We start from the raw sequence: 19,753 nt of genomic DNA, 5'->3' as shown, positions 1-19,753 counted from the left end.
GCAATTGTTCTAAGAACACAGCAGTTCACCAGCTCTACTGCCAACTTTTAAGGTTGTGTACCGTCATGAACCCTGGCAGAACACTAGCCAGAGGCACTGACTGATGTAACCAAAGTTAAACATAGGGTCACTAAAACATGGGGATCAAATCTCAATCCCAGACTGCAGCTCAATTTAGTAGGTGATGAGTGGCCTAGTAGTAGAGCTGCTTGCTGCCTCTGCACCCAGAGGTTGTGTGGGATCAAATCCCAGGGCTGCTCCTTGTGACCCTGGACAAGTCACATTGTCCCAGGTACAAAATAAGTACCTGTATATATGTAAACTGGTTTGAGTTTGGTTGTGTAACCACAAAAAGGCGGTATACCAAGTCCCAATCCCTTTGTACTCTAATCAGTATATCACAATCTTCATACATATCAAAATACGTACTTTTATATATAAAACGCAAAACCAAACTAAGATTGCATGTTTTATTATTTTATTTAAAAAAAAGGAACAGCTAATTTATTGACCATGAACAATCAAGGAACTGGCTTTAAAACAGCAAAGAATACAATGGGACATCACTGATCGCTTAAAGGAAAGAAAACTCAAGAAACCAAACTTTGAAGTGTTTAACATAACAGAGCTAAAGGACTGATGCAACATGAGAGCAAATCTCAACAAAACCATCCATGCCCTGCAAGTGTAACTCACTTGTGTCCTTTTAGTGTTAAAAGGTCACAGGGTAAAACTGATCCTTTTGAATGATGCCTGTATGTACAGCAGCTCTCCCACTACCAACTCACATCTTCTCAGTTTACTACATTACACATCACTATCTTATTAGCACACTTATTGCAACAAAGTGGATTACAAAAAAATCAGGATCTATTGTCCTCCAAAATTCAAATGTCACCAAAAGAAAGACCACCTGAGCATATACTCTGTTGCCTCTGAAGTAAATGTAAAGGAGAACATTTGAACTAGTATACTGAGCAGAATAAAAAATGGAAGTTACAGAGCAGCCACACACACACACAGGCATAACCATTAAATCTTACTTTTTATGCAGCGACCCATTATGTTTACAGAACATTTTTGTTCTTTTGACAGAAAAGCAATTTCTGCTCCCTCCTACTTAAAATATCAAGACAGTACTATAAACTAATATTCTAAGCCGGTACAGTATCTCAGAGGAGCTGGCAGCCACCTACTGCCCCTTCGGAGAAGACAGGACATTGAATTGGTCAAAGTAAAATTAAAAGTATTTTTTCTCCTACCCTTCTATTGTTGCCCCCCCCTCCCAATTTAAGCACAAGCAACAGCAGCTAAGTCTCCAATGCTTGTTGTACTTCCCCTTCCCCAAAGAACAATGCCTTATAGCATCTCCTGCTTTTCCTTCTTCACTCACTCCCTTGAAATCTCATAGTAGGGACAATATTAAAAAAACAAACAAAAAAAAACAGTATAGCTTTTAAAAGTTGGATCACCAGGACATCCATCCAGTGAAACAAGTATGTTTAGGGCCAAATGTTTTAAGGATTTTCTCCTTGAGTGGATGGAGAAAATCCTTAATGCATACAGCCCTTGGTATTAAGTGGGATACTGGCCAAACTCGTGGAACTAATGAGCATTGTACCGAGCCACATTTCAAAGCACTTATGAATTTCATATTCACAGATATTTTATGACATTTGGACTACCATAAATACCATTTCAGTGCTATGTGAGCTCGTGGAGATGTCCCATCAACTAACTGATGTAACTGGACACCCATTTCTCAAAATGTAAAATCTGAAGCTGGGATTTAATATGGCCACTTTCTCAAGTTGGGCTCTCCTTAGAGATACTCACTGGCAAGGGCTGAGGGTGTCAGTTCGTGCATGTGTATGTATGGTGGTGGTAGTAATAGAGGGGGGTGGGGTCACAAGGAGCATCAAGTGAATTCATCCTATACATTAGCATGAATGATCCGTAAGGGCTCAGCATTCTTGCCAGAATCATGCAGGAAGGGTGAAAGGTAGGGATACAGCTTCTCTGTGAAGCTGCCAGTGAAGGTATAGATAGAGGACATGTCATCTGCATTATAGAAAGACACCTGCCCACCCTCATAATCTAAATAGACCCCAATCTTGGTAGGCTTGGTGCGCAGTAGCAGCGTCTTAGAGGGCGACTCCAGGGCTTTGAAAGCATTACCATTCCGCAACCAGATGGCCCAATAGCCATTCTTGGGATTGAGCTTAATTTTGCCTTTGCGGTTGCTGGACTGGCTAGCCAATCCCACATCCCATGCTGTTTTGTTGCCCACCTCTACTTCCCAGTAGTGGCGGCCTGAGGTGAAGCCCTGAGCACCCAGCACCAAAATACACTGGCTGAAGCGGCCAGAGTTATCAGGGACCTGTTGCTTCACGTCGCTATATCTAACGCTGGTCAACCCATCCGACAGCTGCAAGTTTGGATGTGCCGTATCGGGATCAAGAGTCAGAGGGGAGAGACCTGAAAAACAAGGAAATGGAGTTTGAAAAGGATCATCCCTTTATCACTGTGTTCTATGGATAAGTAAATAAAGTAGTCTTAAAATACAAACAGGTGTTCAACTAATGAAACAATATCCAGTGTATAACCAAAAATCACAATGCTTCCTGTTCCTGGAGCAATCTTTTCCTCAACAACTGATTTAGGAAAAAATCCACATTAAAATCATTTGGATTTATGGGCCCTGATGTAACAAAACATGCTAACCTTTTTTTTTTTTTGCCAGTTCTAACATCCATTTCTCAATCATAATTTTTACTATTTTAAGCTACTTTCTTCTAAAATTTTCTGAATCATCTAGTTATAATAGTTTTATTAAAACACTTAAAATGAAAACAAGGCTAAACACAAACCAATAACAGTACATCTTACAAAACCAAGGCGAGAAATCGGATAGTAAATATTCTACAGCAGACAGAATGTAAAGAAAAAATAAACAAAAGATTAGGTTCTTACCTTTGCTAATCTTCTTTCTTGTAAATCTACACTTTATTCCTGAACAAGTGGTTATGTATCCCATGTCATAAGACTGCTTGTAGGAAGCTTCATATACATAATTTTTTTTTTTAGACCTTCCCCTCTTATTTCAGGGCTGCCTTCAGGTCTCCAGTTCGTGCATAGGCAGACAGTGACATCTATAGAGGACATAGACAAAAGGGAGGGGTATGGGGACAGTTCCTGACAAATACGTAATCTGCTCATAACCTGAAAATTCATAATCAAACAATTGAAACTGGTTATTAAATATAACCTGAAAGAAGCTGTGCTATAAGGAGAGGACAGCCTGCACTAATAGAGGGGAGCGCCACAGCTAGGGACCCCCCAAGGCAAATTGCATAGCACGATCAGATGGTACTCTTAGAAAGGCTGGTCAAAAAACCAGAAGTCCAACTTACCAACACTTAAAACAGACACTTAAATCAGCAACTCCCAGGACAGGTTCCAGGAATAAAGCGTGAATTTACAAGAAAGATTAGCAAAGGTAAGAACCTAATCTTTCGTTCTTGTACAATCCCGCTCTATTCCTGGACAAGTGGGATGTAATAAAGCAGTCCTGTAGAAATCAGGGTGGGGCTGCCAAAACAAGAGAAACCAAAAACAGCAGCATCCTGCTTGGCTGCCACATCCTATAAAATTTAGTAAAAGTATGCAAGGAGGACCAGGAAGCAGCTCTGCAAATCTCCTCCAAATTGATCGCAGACTCTCTGCCCAAGAGGACGAAATGCCTCCTGTAGAATAAGCTGTCACAGAAAGAGGGGGCTTCTTTCTGATGGTTATGTAGGCATGTGAAATCCGTTGGGCTTCCTGACATAACAGGCGAGAGCCCGTCCCTCCCTGTTTGTTGATGTAGTACATTGCAACTTGATTGTCTGTGCAAATGAGTAGTACTTGAGGAAAAAGAAGATGTTGAAAAGCCTTGAGGGCATAAAACATTGCTCGGAGTTCCGGGAAATTGATGTGGTGTTTCTTTTCCTGAGCAGTCCAAAACCCCTGAGTTTGGAACTCGTTCAAGTGAGCTCCCCAGGCATAAGGGGATGTGTCTGTGGTGATCACAAAATGATGAGGAGGTAGATGGAACAGTAGACCTCTGGATAGATTTGAAGATGTCAACCACCAAAGAAGCGACTGTCGAAGAGACGAGGTCACAGATATGTGTTGTGAGCAAGGATCTGTCGCTTGTGACCACTGAGTCGCTAGGGTCCATTGAGGAGTACGCAGGTGGAGACGTGCGAAGGGGGTGACATGTACTATTGAAGCCATGTGCCCCAAGAGCACCATCATGTGAATCGCAGATATGGTAATCTGTTGAAACACCTGCTGACAGAGATGAAGGATGATCTGAAGGCGATCGGATGGAAGAAACGCCCTCATCAGAACAGTGTCCAGAATGGCTCCGATGAATTGAAGTCGCTGGGTTGGAATGAGGTGCGACTTGGGTAGATTGATTTCGAAACCCAAGAGTAGAAGGAAGTGAATGGTCTGGCTGGTGGCAAGCAGAACCGCCTGAGGAGAATGAGCCTTGATCAGCCAGTCGTCCAAATAAGGGAAGACTTGAAAATTGTGAGAGCGGAGATAGGCCGCTACCACAATCAGACACTTGGTGAATACCCTGGGAGAGGAGGCCAGACCGAAGGGTAGCACCTTGTACTGATAATGATTGTGATTGATGAGAAAGCGTAGATATTGCCTGGACATCAGATGGATAGGAATATGTGTGTAAGCCTCTTTGAGATCGAGGGAGCATAGCCAGTCGCCCTGAGTGAGAAGAGGGTAGAGGGTGGCAAGAGAGAGCATTTTGAACTTCTCCTTGACCAAACATTTGTTGAGATCTCTGAGATCTAATATAGGTCTGAGGTCTCCGGTCTTTTTGGGAACTAGAAAGTACCGGGAGTAAAATCCCTGACCTCGCTGATCGTGAGGAACTTCTTCAATGGCATTGAGAAGAAGGAGGGATTGAACCTCTTGAGCTAGAAGGAGGGACTGAGACTTGTTGGAAGCAGACTCTTTTGGCAGGCCTAACGGCGGAGGAGTCTGAAAATTGAGGGAGTAGCCATAGGCTATGATAGAGAGCACCCACTGGTCGGCGGTGATCACCTCCCATCGAGTCAGAAAAATGTTTAATCAAGTTTCAAGTTTTATTAATGTTTGATGAATCGCTTATACAAATTTTCTAAGCGATGTACAATTTAAAAGCCACTAGATAGTGGTCTCACATACAATCACAATACATACTACATTGATCTATTAACATTTTAGCAATCGAAATAGGGACAAACATGAGTGAGGAGGAAAGGGGGGAAAAGTTACAATTTCATTTTCTGTTGGAATTTACATAAAGGGGAAAGTACAATAGGGAGGGTAGGGGATTAATGAGTTTGAAAATTGTGACAAGATGTAAGGGATCTAAAATAAGCGACCTCCTATGGGCTGTGGAAGAGGACATGAGGGAGGAAGACTGGCAATGCCCTGGAGAAGTGAGTCAAAAGGGCTGAGTCGGTTTAGGTTGAGTAACCGGCTTTATGGCAGGCGGCTGTTGTTGGCGAGCCTGTTGTTGCTGTTGCCGTTGCCTCCGAGGCTTAGGAGGATGAGGCTGAATCGGCCGAGCAGAAAAACGCCTCTGATACGACGTCTGCTGCCTAAAAGGACGAGGAGGAGGAGATTTCTTTTTGTTTTTCAATAAAGTATCCCACCTCGTCTCATGGGCAGAAAGTGGTGGTATCCAGAGATTCTCCAAACAGCTCATCACCCAGGCAGGGAGCATTGGCAAGGCGGTCCTGGTGGTTCACATCAAGTTCTGAGACGCGAAGCCATGCCAATCGTCTCATCGCTACAGACATAGCAGTAGCTCGGGATGTCAGTTCAAAAGTGTCATAGATGGAACGGACCATGAACTTCCTGAGCTGCAAGACACTGGCAGTGCATTGCTGAAAAGCAGAAAGCTTTCAGTCAGGAATATACTTTTGAAAAGTGGCCATCTGCTGGATAAGATGTTTCAGGTAAAAGGAGAAGTGGAACGCATAGTTACCTGAACAATTGGCCAACATCGCATTTTGGTAAAGTCGTTTACCAAATTTATCCATAGCCTTGCCCTCTCTGCCAGGAGGGACAGATGCATACACACTAGAGCCTGCAGATTTTTTCAGGGTTGACTCCACCAGCAAGGATTCGTGTGGAAGCTGAGGTTTGTCAAACCCTGGAATCGGAATAACTTTATAAAGTGATTCCAATTTCCTTGGAGCTCCTGGAATGGTCAGAGGAGTTTCCAAATTTTTGTAAAACGTTTCCCTTAAGATATCATGAAGGGGTAACTTCAAAAATTCTTTAGGAGGTTGGTCAAAATCCAAAGCATCAAGGAATGCCTTGGACTTTTTAGAATCAGACTCTAATGGGATTGAAAGGATGTCTGACATCTCCTTAAGAAACTTAGTGAAGGAAGAGTGCTCTGGCTTACTAGCAGGATCCTGCACCGATGGATCAGCCTCATCTGATGAAAAATCCTCCTCGGTACCGAGGGGATCTTCAGAATCATCCCACAAATCAGGGTCCCGTACCGATGGAAGACGGCCCTGAGAAAGAGGAGTAGAGGGTTCGGTATGCCTGGTTTTGCGTACCGATTTGCCTGAACGCATCGACACCGTACCCGGTGACTGTACAGCGGTACGGGTGTCAGAGAACGGTACCGGATCAGAAGCCGAGTAAGCAGTACGTCGAAGAGACTTCAGCTCTGCCGATAGAATAGGCATAGACATGGAAGAGGTAGATTTTAGCGGTGCCGATAACGTCGATGCCGACAACATAGGCTGGTCGACAATCGGCACCGAAAGCTCAGTAGGTACCGACACTGGAAGGTTCGGAGTCAGCAGAGCCAGGAGCAAGTGTTGTAATTGCTCCTTAAGCTGGACCTGGAGGATGGATGCTATACGTTCATCCAGAGACGGTCCCGATGGCACCGGTACCGTTTTTTTCTTGCTCGGTACTTGGGGTGCAGCTCGACGCTCAGGCGAAGTCGATGCCGATGAAGAGGCAGTGACTTCTATAGGAGCGGAGCGTTTTCGGGGCCGGCGCGCAGTCTGCAGGACTTGGCTCACTGCATGTTCGACTGGCGGGCCAAGAACAGTAGGGGATGGCTTCTTAGCCGGCTTACCTATAGGGTGCGACACCGACAATGAATCTTGCGGTGTCGACACCACTGGTGTCGACTTGGAGGAAGTTGCCGGAGTCGATGCCGGTGGAACTTCCATAGCAGCACCGAAAAGAATCCGCTGCTGAATTTGGCGCTTCTTCAAAGTTCTCTTTTGAAGAGAACTACAGCGGGTGCACGTTTCTGCCCTATGGTCCGGACCCAAACACTGAAGGCACCACTTGTGCGGGTCGGATAAAGAAATAGGGCGTGCACACTGCTGACACTTTTTAAAACCCGGTGAAGGGGGCATGAAGGGAAAAATGGCCGTAGCAAAATCGAAGCCCAAGGCTTCGATGGTGCCAACAGGCCCCCCCCGGGGCCGACCGAAAATAGTAAAAAAAAAGACTTTTTTTTTTTTAAAGTAAAAGAAAGAAAACAATAACGTGAAGAATTTCACGAAGAAAAATAACGCGCGAGCGGGAAGGCAACGAAAAAAGAAAAATTTTTCCAACAACCGTTGGAAACACGCGTCTTCTTAGCTCCGCGGAAACTAAGAAACTGGGGACCGTGTGCCTTCGTCGGGCGGGAAGGCACTCGCGGTGCGGCCTAGCTAGAACTTTCTAAGTTCTTAGAGTGCAATCACTCTAAAATTGTCCGTACCGGGGCTCCATCGGTGCCATCACCCATCAGTCAAGAATATGCTGCCTGCTTGTCCTGGGATAATGATAATATCTCCAAGTCTTCACATAGGCTGCCACAGTTGACTTCTTTTTGCTTTGCAAGAGAGTAGCTATCACCCCTGAAGAGTAGCCTCTGCAGATTACAGACTGGCATCTATTGTAGGATCACCCAGGCTGAGATCAGGAGAGGAAGACCCTGGGACAGAGATGGAAGATTCAAACCACCAGGTCAGACTGTTTTGAGACTCCACTTTCCAAGGAAGCCAGGCATGCAGCAGATCCCTGTACATTCCAACAGGAAATAAGTGCATCCTGTAGCGGGTGCAGATAAGCATACGCTCAGGGAACACTATTGATGGTTGCAACCATGGACCCCAGGACCTGCAGGTACTGCCAGGCTTTCGGGGCCAGAGTTTCTAGGAAAGCACATATTAGTAGGCAAAGTTTCTCCTGGCATGAATCAGGCAGAAAAACCTTGTTCCACCCAGTGGTAAAAGTAGACCCCCCAGATATTCCAAGTCCTGAGTCGGAATAAGCTGGCTCTTTCGAAAATTGATCATCCAGATAAACAACTGACGCCCCTCGGACTCCGACTGGACTCTGATTAGCCAGTCATCCAGGTATGGAGAGACTTGAATTCTGAGTTTCTGTAAGTAGGTTGCCACAACGACCATCACTTCAGTGAATGCACTGGGCATCATCACCAACCCGAAGGGCAAGGCCGCAAATTGGAAGTACTGCTGCAGAACACAAAACCACAGATATTTCATGTGTTCTGGAAAAATGAGGCTATGAAGATAAGACTCCATTAAGTTCAGAGAAGCTAAGAATTCCCCATGAGCCAACAAGGCAATCACCAACCACATTGTTTCCATCCTGAAATGGGGGAAAATAAGGGCCGCATTGATTGCTTTGAGGCTCAGGATTCCATAACTGTTGACTGCCCATCCTCCAATTTCAACTCCTGGAGGGATTCAGAAGTTAGACCGACCAAAGCTGAGGGCTTGAAGAACCTCTGCACCATGGGGTCCCCACCCAGATCCATATATTGGAGATCTATGAGCACTGCTACATACCCTGTAGGGGTAGTGCCTGCCTGCGCAAGTGCATTGTTAAATCGACTTGATTACCCATGTCATCAGCCGGTGAATCATCCCTGGCTAACTCATGGAGTCTGGACTTAAGACCCACATCCTGAGAAGGGGAGGACAACAAAGACGCCTTGGCACTTGGCACCTTTTTCTGGGCTAGATAAGCCTGGAAGATCCTATTAATAAATTGTGGGGGGGGAATCTAGAGCAGCAGCCGTCTCCTGGGAACTCTAGCACTTTTGAAGGATTTTTTTTCACCTTCAGCAGCAAATCATGGCTGCGTTTTGCTGGGGTCACAAACACTTTCACTAAGTGGAGGTACGGATGTACGAGCACACCCAGTGACCGCAGATGGGCAGCCACCACCACCATGACTTTGGTGAAAGATCTAGGAGCCGATTCCAAACCGAACGGTAGCGCCGCAAACTAGAAATGCCTCACGAGAACATGAAACCTCAAGAACCTCCAATGATCTGGAAATATTGGGATGCAGTGATACATTTCCATGAGATGCAAGGAAGCCACAAACTCCCCTGGCACCACTGCTGCCATTACAAAACGCACCATTTCCATTCAGAAACACAGAACTTGCAAGAATGCGTTCATTGCTTTAGGTCCAGAATCGGTCTGCAATCTTCAGAGTCTTTCTTTGGCACAATGAAGTAAAATCAAGTATCTCCTGGAGCACAAGTCTTCACTTGGAACCAGCTATATGGCTGCCAGATCAGTAACCGGCGCACCGTAGCTTGTACCTTGCTGGCCCTGTCCGGATTTCCCTCAGGAGAGGACAGGAAGAAGTCCGGAGGCAGCAAGAACTGTAGTCGAAGGCCCTCCGTGAGTACCCACTTGTCCGAGATTATCGTTAACCATTCCGGAAGGCTGAAAGCCGCCCCTGATCCGGGGGGGAGGGGCTTGCCAGAGACCTGGCGTCAATTTTCTCTTAGGATGGGCAGAAGATCGTGAGTTGGAAGACTGTTGGCACGCTGCACCTCCAAAGCGAGGTCTGGAGGACGCTCCAAAACGCTGTCCCACCGTAGGGGGGTCCGGCGTACTATGAGGTTCGCTGGAAGGGATGAAAATTCGGCTGTCCTGTCCTCCTGGTCGGGTGAGGTCTAGAGCCAGGAAGCACCTCAGGCTAACGGTCCTGCACAATGGACATAAGGTCATCCAAACCTTAGCCAAACAAGAGTGAACCTGTAAAAGGTAACTTGCGCAGCGTAGCCTTAGATGAAGAATCACCCGACCACTGGCAAATCCTTAACATCCTTACAGAAACTGAATAAGCTCCCAGCTTAGCAAAAACTTTCAATATATAGTGTGTGTCTGCCAAATAATTCACCTCAGAATCCTGACGGAGTTTGGTATGACATGCCCGAGCCACAAAAGAAGTGTCCACCGCAGCACACACTCCCACTGCAGCGGAATAAAAAAGGACGCTTCATGACAACACCCAGTCTTCTGTCATGGACATCCTTCAGAACAATCCTCCATCAGAGGGCATAGAGGTACATTTAGTGACCTGAGCCACCGCCAAATCCACATTCGGTGGGACTAAGCACTTGGAAAATTCCGATGCCATTGAATACAACTTAGCCATGGCCCTAGCGTACTTTAGTGGACCCTCCGGTGCCGCATCCCATGGTTAATACTTTTTGATGAGGTGGCATATGAAAAAGCAGATCTCTAGAGAGAATGGATGAAATCATCCACCACTGAAGCGATCAACGAGACAAGGTTACAGAAATGTGTTTCAAGAGAGGATCGGCCACCTGAGACCACTGTGATGCCAGTCCATTGATGTGTTCTGAGATGGAGCCTGGCTAGGAGTCATGTGGACATTAGAAGCCATGTGAATCAGAACCACCATCATTTGCCTTGCTGAAATGGACTGGAGCTGGTCCACTTGATGACAAAGTTGAAGTAAAGTGTTCTGACGATCCTGTGGAAGAACACTCATCTGAGTTGTGTCAAGAAGAGCCCCAATGAACTGGAGCCTTTGAGACGGAAGAAGTTGAGATTTGAGGAAGCTGATCTCAAAACCCAAGTTCTGAAGAAACAAGATGGTGCAATTCATCGCAAGAACGACATCTTGACATGAAAGGTCTTTGATGAGCCAATCGTCTAGATAGGGAAAGATTTGAAGACCCTGAGACTTCAAGGCCGGTTAGAAGCAGGGCAGGAGTTCAGAAAGCTTGCTCCTGCCCTCTGCACCTCCACCAATGATCGGCAGAGGACCCGCTGCACCTCCACCAGATCGGCAGAGATAGGAAGATAGGGCAGGGAGGGGGGACAGAGGACAGAGTCTGGGAGGAAGAGTGCAGAGCCTGACAGGGGAGGGGAGGATGGAAGGGTGCTGGGTGCAGAGCCTGACGGGGAGGGGAGGAAGGAAGGGTGCTGGGCACAAAGCCTGATGGGGCAGGACACTTGAATATTAAGCTGTCCAACTTATATCCAAGTCGATCATTTTTCTTCCTTTTTTGGGGGAAAAATGGGGTCTCTACATATTTGGATCAACTTATATTCGAGTATATATGGTAACTTAGCAGGGTTTAAAAAAAAAAAAAAGATTTTAGAAAATTGCTAAAGACACAACTATAGGTTGGTATCTTAATGCACTCTGTTTATAATTTTAACATGTCTTCTTTTTAACTTTATGTATTTTATTCGCATGGTTTGTATTTTACCTGGATGTATTTTATCAGAATTGTATGTATTCATTTCTTTGTTGTGAGCCACTTAGAACCTCCCCAGTATGGCGGCATATAAATAAATACCTGGGACGATGAGAGACTTCATTTCCTTCCACATCATATACTGGAGGGGCCCCTTAAAGCGACCATAGCTCAGTTCCTTACACAACACAGCATTCTCAGCAGGGAGTCGCTGCTTCTTCTGCTCCTCAACGCACCTGACAAGAGAAATATTTTCTTATTTGTTATATTATCTTCTGCTGCAGCCTACTGTTTTCAGACTCCTGTAAAAGAAATCATAGCCTCCTTTTTCTTCATTCTCAACTCAAAGATCTCTACATAACCTGACAGGCATAAATATATACAAGCAGACCAATTACCGTATTTTCACTCATATACCGCGCACCCATGTAAAACGCGCACACGGGTATAGCGCGTGGGAAACTGTAATTTATGTAAAGAAATTTTTATATACCGCGCACACCTGTATATCGTGCATGCCGCCACAACTCTCCCGTCGCCCGCCCCGACTCTCCTCTGACCGCCCACTCTCCTTTCACCCTTGAAGTCCTGTCCCCACCCTGAAAGCCTGATGCCCCCCCCCTGACGTCCGATTCACTCCCCCCGCAGGACCACTCGCATCCCCACCCCGAAGGACCGCTCACACGCACTCGCACCTGCACCCCGAAAGACCGCTCGCACCCCCACAGCCTCCCGACCCCCCCCCCCCATCATGGAGGAGCTCCTACCGTTGTCCTGCTGCTTCCTCTTGGCGATCACAGCCCTTCTGTGAGCCCTGCGTCTGCGCTGCTTCCTCTTCCGGCGGTCCCGCCCTTTCTCTGACATCAGAGAAAGGGCGGGACCGCCGGAAGAGGAAGCAGCGCAGACGCAGGGCTCACAGAAGGGCCGGGACCGCCAAGAGGAAGCAGCAGGACAATGGTAGGAACTTCTCCATGGGGGGGGGGGGGGTCGGGAAGCTGTGGGGGTGCGAGCGGTCCTGCGGGGTGAATCGAACGTCATGGGGGGGGGGGACTATGTTTTAAAAAAAGTTGTAATTAACGCGCTCACGCGTATAACGCGCATGGTTATGCACGGTTTGTAAAATCGTGTATAACGCGCGCATTATATGCGTGAAAATACGGTAGTCCTCAGGGCTGGCTAGATGCAGAGATTTTTCTCATGTGAGCAACAAGTTCTAAAAACCAACGGCTTTTCAGAGTTGCAAAGTATTTTTGTGAGCAACCATTTAAAATCTGTGAGCAACTGCTTACATGCTCAGCTTATAGGGAATATAAAGGAAGAACAAATACTCACTTCTCAATAAAGGCTTTGATATCCTGTTATAAAGAAGACAAAAAGATAATCAATTTCAGTACCACAAATATCCAGATTTATGCCCTTTATCAGATCTGGAAGAGTTGCTAACTCACCCTTATCCACACCCTACTCCCTATTCTCCAGCACATGCCATTACTACTAATCATTTATATAACACAAATACACAGTATTGTACATATCATATGCAGGCACTTTTTGTTCCTAATGGACTCAATCTAAGTTTCTTTTTGGTTGTTTTTTTTGTTTGTTTGTTTTTGCAAAAATGGATGGTTAAGTGACTTGCCCAGGGTCAGAAAGAGATGCAGTGGGAACGGAACCCAGTTCTCCATGATCTCAGTTTACTACACCAACCAACTTCAAAAGATAGTGCTTAGATTGAACATGACCTACATTGTCTCAAAATAAAATAAACCTGCATTAAATATTAGGTCATTTTAGAGAATTTGCAACTACATGGACTACTCACCATCAGGAAAGCGATGGCATCCTCTTCATTCATTCGGGACTGGGATGTAGCAATCTTCCCATGAATATTTTGGCAGCTGTCATTCATTTTCACTAGGTTATCCTCCATCTCCTTAAGTAAGCTGCCACCTTGTCGCTGCAACTCTTGAGACAGTTGTTCCTCCCGTTCACGCAAAAACTGATGCAGTCGCTCAAATTCAGATGAAATATGCTGCCGGAAACTCACCACATTTCCCTGCAATGAAACAGAGCTCTATCACTGCCCAAATCGATCTCACAATGAGAGTCAGTGAAGGTTCAAACATTAACAAGGGCAGGAATACAAAAGCAGCATTATACCACACATGCCAGCATCAACATATACCTATTTAGTAGGGTGGTCCACAAAAATCAGGTACATGGGCCAATCTCCACAAGTCTAATTATTGTTCTCTGTTAATTGTACAAATTTTTAAGCCTTTTGGAGAACATTTAGACGTTGATCAACAATTTTTAATATATAAAATGCAAGTACAGTATTGTGCTACTAGGCCACATATTAGTTTGACATATATTGGTATTGAGGCTATGGGCCTGTAGTTGAAAGGAAACTATTGCACCCTTTGAGGTGGTGATAATCTCGCTGAGTTCCTGTGGGAATTGGCTTTCTGTGAGCAGTGATTGCACCCACTGCATGAGGCGAGTTCGGAATTTTAGAGTACAGCTTTTAACAGGTAAAGGGGGCAGTTGTTGAGGTCACATGCTGCTTGGCTATATTTTTTTTTATAAAGATGGGGGGAGGGGGTTTCTAAATTTGATTAAATATTTAGTTCCTTAGATAGAATACTTATGATATATTTGAATGCATATAGTATGGGAGGGATGAGAGGGAAGAAATTAAATCTTATGTATTTTGTTAAAATGATAAGAAATTCAAGTGATGTATACAGTTAATGTCAATTATTTATACAGTTGTTGTAAGAGATAAAACGAATAAAGATTTATATAAAAAAAATAGTTAGTTCAGATCTGACCATTATATTATTGGGTCATTCCATGTCAAGTGGACCAGGAGCCCATGCTCGAACCCCTTGAAATCCAACCAAATTTTACAGGGGTGTTGTCTAGGGTCTCAAATGGAACTCTGCAAAAATTTTTTGCATCTATCTCAATCTGGTCAGGAGCTAGGGGTGGTTGAACAAAAGCAATCGATCCACTCCTATGCCTCGTGTGACCTAAAACGCCAACTTTGCTTAAGCACTGCGGCAGAAGGAATAGGAGTCTGAAATTTTGCAATTTGGTACAACACCTTGGGGCAAGTTTCTGTGCCAAGTTTGAAATCTTTTGTGAACGTGCTTCCATTTCTACAGGTCAAAGTAGGCAAAAAAATCCACGAATGAAAATTTTTGACTAAGTTTGGCTCCATACTGCTGCTGGTAGGTAAGTCAGCTGAGGGTACAACTTTACCAGCAGACATGTACCATGAGATACTTCCAAGATTTGCAATATGAGCTTTTACAATCAAGTGAAGCTGAAGATATGACCATCCAAAAAAATATGGCTTTATGCAAATTTTCACTGTTTTTCAGATTCAAATATATCTAATGGGTAGTTTTTTGGGGTTTTTTTTTTTTTTTTAATTATCATTTGAAAGATCATGTTATTTTGCTACAGAAGCTATCCTGTTTCATCTTGAACCAGACCTTTCTTTGATGAGAATTAAAGCTTCAAAGATAAGCATTAGTTGTATATGCACACAAATGTTTAATATTGAAAAGAGGTATGTTTAAAACACAAACCATGTTGTATGCAAATGAACAAGGCACATGAAGTTTCACAGTTAAGTTCAGATTGTTACTGTTTTATGATCCCCTTCCCTGTATCCATGCATTTTCATATACCCACTGCCACTGGTCGTGAAGATCATGACAAGTGTTTATACACTGAGACCACATATTTATCAGTTATTGATCCATTGTCTGAAAGACATTCCCAATAGTCAGATAATACCATATAAATTTCTAAGCTTTATTGAAGACAAAAAAGAAAATTGCATAAACCACACTTATAAGTGCACATACATACTGACAAAGATCAAGAAATCGCATAAATTCAAATTTTAACTCAGTTTCTTGCACATGGTTCTGAAAGTCTGGTCAATGTTTGCCAAAATAGCTTGTGGATAAGTATACTGTCTGCCTGATGAAGTGGTCATAGGTGCATTAAGGCCTGCAATATGCTGTTCAGGGATCCAGCATGTCTCTAGGGAAGCCAGTGAAATGACCATGCAGAACCTTGTGGATGCAAAAATTAACCAGATGTCACATTCTTCCATTGAAATTTCACATACATGACCAATCCACCAAGAAAGCATAGTTACTTACCATAACAGCTGTTATCCAGGGACAGCAGGCAGATATTCTTTCATGTGGGTGACGTTATCCAGGGAGCCCTGATGCGGACAGCCTTGCAAGACTTGCTTGTAGAACTTTAGAAAGTTCGCGACTGCCACACTGTGCATGCACAAGTGCCTTCCCACCCAGTGCAAGGAGCGCCTCAGTTCAGATAGCTAGCAGAGAAGCCAACCAGGGAAGGTGGGTGGGTTGTGAGAATATCTGCCTGCTGTCCCTGGATAACACCTGTTACAGTAAGTAACTATGCTTTATCCCAGGACAAACAGGCAGCATATTCTCACATGTGGGTGACCTCCAAGCTAACCAGAATGGGATGGTGAGAGTGTTGGCAATTTAGGAGAATAAATTTTGTAAAACTGCCTGGCCGAAATGGCCATCCTGTCTGGAAAAAGAATCCAGACAATAATGAGGTGAAAGTATGAACCAAGGACCAAGTGGCAGCTTTGCAGATTTCCTCAATAGGTGTAGATCTAAGGAAAGCTGCTGATGCTGCCATGCCATGGCTCTGGCTTTATGGGTTGTGACTCGACCCTGTAGATGCAGTCCAGCCTGAGCATAGCAGAAAGAGATGCAAGCAGCCATCCAGTTGAAGATGGTGCGCTTGGAAACTGGATGTCCCAACTTGTTTGGATCAAAGGAGACAAAACGTTGAGAAGCAGAACTATGTGGCTTAGTGCGTTGCAAGTAGAAAGCCAAAGCACACTTACAGTCCAGAGTATGAAGAGCCATTTCTCCAGGGTGAGAATGAGGCTTTGGAAAAAATATTGGAAGTACAATCGATTGGTTGAAATGAAATTCTGAAACCACTTTAGGTAAGAATTTAGGATGAGTACAAAGGACTACCTTGTCATGATTGAATACTGTGAAAGGTGGGTCTGCAACTAAAGCTTGTAGCTCGCCGACCCTGCGAGCAGATTTGAGAGCAATGAGAAAAACCACTTTCCAAGGAGATATTTAAGATGAGCCGAATCCATTGGTTCAAAAGGAGGCTTCATCAATTGATCAAGAACAACATTGAGATCCCAAACCACTGGAGGAGGTTTGAGAGGTGGTTTGACATTGAAAAGTCCTTTCATAAATCTGGAAACCACATGATGAGCAGAAAGGTTGTTTCCGTTCAATAGGCTGATGAAAAGCAGCAATTGCACTGAGGTGGACTTGAATGGATGTGGATTTGAGGTCTGAGTGAGATAAATGCAAAAGGTAATCCAAAACTGAAGACAAGAAGGTAGATTGAGGCTCCTTGTCATGAATGGTGCACCAAGCAGAAAACCTATTCCATTTCTGGTTGTAACATTGCCGGGTGGTAGGCTTCCTAGAAGCCTCTAAAATGTCCTTAACAGATTGAGAAAACTGGAGGAGTTCAAGATGGCGACGGAGTGAGATGCGTTTTGAGTGGCGCCTACGTGTTGCCAGCAAATTATAACTTTTTTCAAAGATACCTGTTACTTTTGAGGATGCCGAAACGCAGGGTTAAACAGGAGTGTTCTTCCTGCCTCTTCTTCCACTTCAATAACGCGCCAGACAGCGATAACAGTCTTTGCTGTCCCAGTTGGTGCAGGCGTTTCTGCTGACCGAGGAAGGCAGACCTTGGTCCTGGAAGGCGATTCCACGCTTAGCCCATTGGGGCCTGCAGTTCCCCCGCGTCTCGGGACGATGTTGGGGACACCTACAGCCTTACAGGAAGCGCTGGAGCTACTATTTCCGTTGACGCTGCAGGTTTCACCCCTGACCCTGGCAGGGAACTACAACTTGCTGACTTCTTCAGTCGGCTCTAGCGGTGGGAGGACAAGCACTACGGAGTGAGGCAGAGATTGAGGGTCCCATTTTACAGTCGGAGGAGGCGACCTTTGTGTTGGAGTCCCCGGTGATTTCTCTCCCTGTCCCTCTGTCTAGACTAGCAGTAATTGACATGGAAGCTATCTGGAGTGCAGTGGAAAATCTTCATAAGGTTTGCTCACAATTTATTTCCTCAGTAAAAAATACTAATGTTAAATTTAAGAATTTTGAAGTTAAAATGCAACAACATTCCATTAGAATGGACAAGGTTGAAAAATCAGTGGAGGAAATGAAGATTTCTACTAATTTGAAATTGAAAGACAAAAATCTACTTACTAGAAAAATTGAAAATCTGGAAAATGCGAATAGAAATTTAAATTTGAGATTCTTAAATTTTCCTGTCTCTAGAATTCAGTCTTCTAGGGATTTCATTCATTCATTCTTAAGTTCAGTTTTGAAATATTCAGAAAATAGTATGTCACTGTTACAAAAAAGCAATGTTACTTACCGTAACAGTTGTTATCCAGGGACAGCAGGCAGCTATTCTCACTAGTCATCCGACAGAGCCCCGATACAGACGTCTCACAAGCATATTTTGCTTGAAGAAACTCAGAAGAATACAAAAATTGTATTATCTAAATATTTCTAAAGAAGATAAAGAAAAAGTGGACGAAGAACTTGATCTTACTAAAATGTTAGTCATCACAGACAGAAAGTATGTCTAGAGCCACTTTATTGGTGACTTTTGTCTTTCTTCAAGATAAAGAAGCAATTCTTCGCCTTTTCTATAGGACTGATAATGTTAAATTTTATGGACTCAAAATTTCAATTTTTCCTGATGCATCAAAATGGACACAAGCCAGGCGTAAGAAATTCCTGGCTTACCGTCAGTCTGTTCTTGATTTAGGAGCAACATTCCAATTGTGTTTCCCATGTATTACATATCAGGCTAGTAGATATATCTTTTATGAACCCGATCAGTTACAATTTTTTCTTGAAGGTAAAGCAACAATTTCAAAAACTCCAGAGACTACCGTCGAAATTGCTGATTAGGCCATATAATTGATCCCAACTGCGTTCTGTAATTTGATTTGATTTATTCCTTTATCCAACTTCCCTTGGATATGATTGATCTCTTCTCTCTAATGTGGACTATATTCATTGTTATTTTATGTGTTGCATTATGTTTGATTTTTTTTCTTTAGTAGATTTATTGTATTTCCTTTCAAGTGATGTCTTTTCAACTTATAAAAAAAATATAAAAAAAAAAACAAACACAAAAAAATAGATTGAGAGAACTGTAAAGTGGCAGTTAGGCTGAGCGGTACCAAGCTGTCAGGTGTAGAGACTGCAGGTTGGGATGAAGCAGAGACCCCTGATTCTGTGTAGCAGAGACGGAAAAACTGGTAGAAGTAGTGGCTCCCTTCTGCTGAATTGAAGTAGAAGGGAGAACCACGGTTGTCTGGGCCACCGAGGAGCTATCAGAATCATGGTGGCATGTTTGTGTTTGACAAGAATCTTGACAATGAGAGGAAATTGGGGAAAAGCATACAGAAACTGATTCGGCCATTCTAGAAAAGCATCTGCCTTGAAGCGATGGGGGGGGAGTATATCCTGAAGCAGAACTGAGGCAGTTTGTTGTTGTGGGGAGACGCAAAGAGATCTATCTGAGGGGTCCCCCACTGAGAAAAAAATGTGATGAAAAGTTGAGGAATTGAGTGTCCATTTGTGAGGTTGCAAAAGACAATTTGTCCGCTAGACATTTATCTCCTTGAATATAAACCGCTTTTAGAAAGGTGTTGTGAAGGATTACCCAATTCTACACCTTTTGAGCTTCCTGGCAGAGATGGAGAGATCCTGTGCCTCCTGTTGACGAAGTACATTGCGACTTGATTGTCTTTATTTTTTTTAAATTCTTTATTCATTTTACATCTTACATCAAGTGTATAAATAATTGACATATTGAAATTGTATACATCACTTGAATTTCTTATCATTTAACATTAATACATAAGATTTAATCCCTTCCCTCATTATATGCAATCAAATATACCATAAAAGTAGTCTTCTCTAATGAACTAAATATTTAATCAAATTCAGACCCCCCCCACCCCACCCTTCATCTGCCCTTATACTTATAATGGAAAAATGGTATTTATTCATTGCAATACTTTGT

The 19,753-nt window shown here is 43.9% G+C and overlaps 1 protein-coding gene across 6 annotated transcripts in view; it reads right to left on the bottom strand.

Moving 5' to 3' along the window:
- Positions 1 to 456: 456 nt before the first annotated feature.
- TRIM69 (tripartite motif containing 69) overlaps positions 457 to 19,753 on the bottom strand; it is a 72,470-nt gene continuing 53,173 nt past the window's right edge. For all 6 annotated transcript variants that reach the window (XM_033944675.1, XM_033944677.1, XM_033944673.1 and 3 more), the window contains 4 exons: positions 13,407 to 13,640; positions 12,917 to 12,939; positions 11,687 to 11,820; positions 457 to 2,478 (listed from right to left, as the gene is read on the bottom strand). In XM_033944675.1, coding sequence (XP_033800566.1) covers positions 1,934 to 2,478; positions 11,687 to 11,820; positions 12,917 to 12,939; positions 13,407 to 13,640 — 936 coding nt within the window. In that variant the 3' untranslated portion in view covers positions 457 to 1,933. The remainder of the gene's footprint in view (positions 2,479 to 11,686; positions 11,821 to 12,916; positions 12,940 to 13,406; positions 13,641 to 19,753) is intronic.

The sequence above is a fragment of the Geotrypetes seraphini genome, chromosome 5 (assembly GCF_902459505.1).
Source record: "Geotrypetes seraphini chromosome 5, aGeoSer1.1, whole genome shotgun sequence".
Classification (NCBI taxonomy): domain Eukaryota; kingdom Metazoa; phylum Chordata; class Amphibia; order Gymnophiona; family Dermophiidae; genus Geotrypetes; species Geotrypetes seraphini.
The sequence above is the reverse complement of the archived record's forward strand: the minus strand, read 5'-3'. Positions and strand labels throughout refer to the sequence as shown.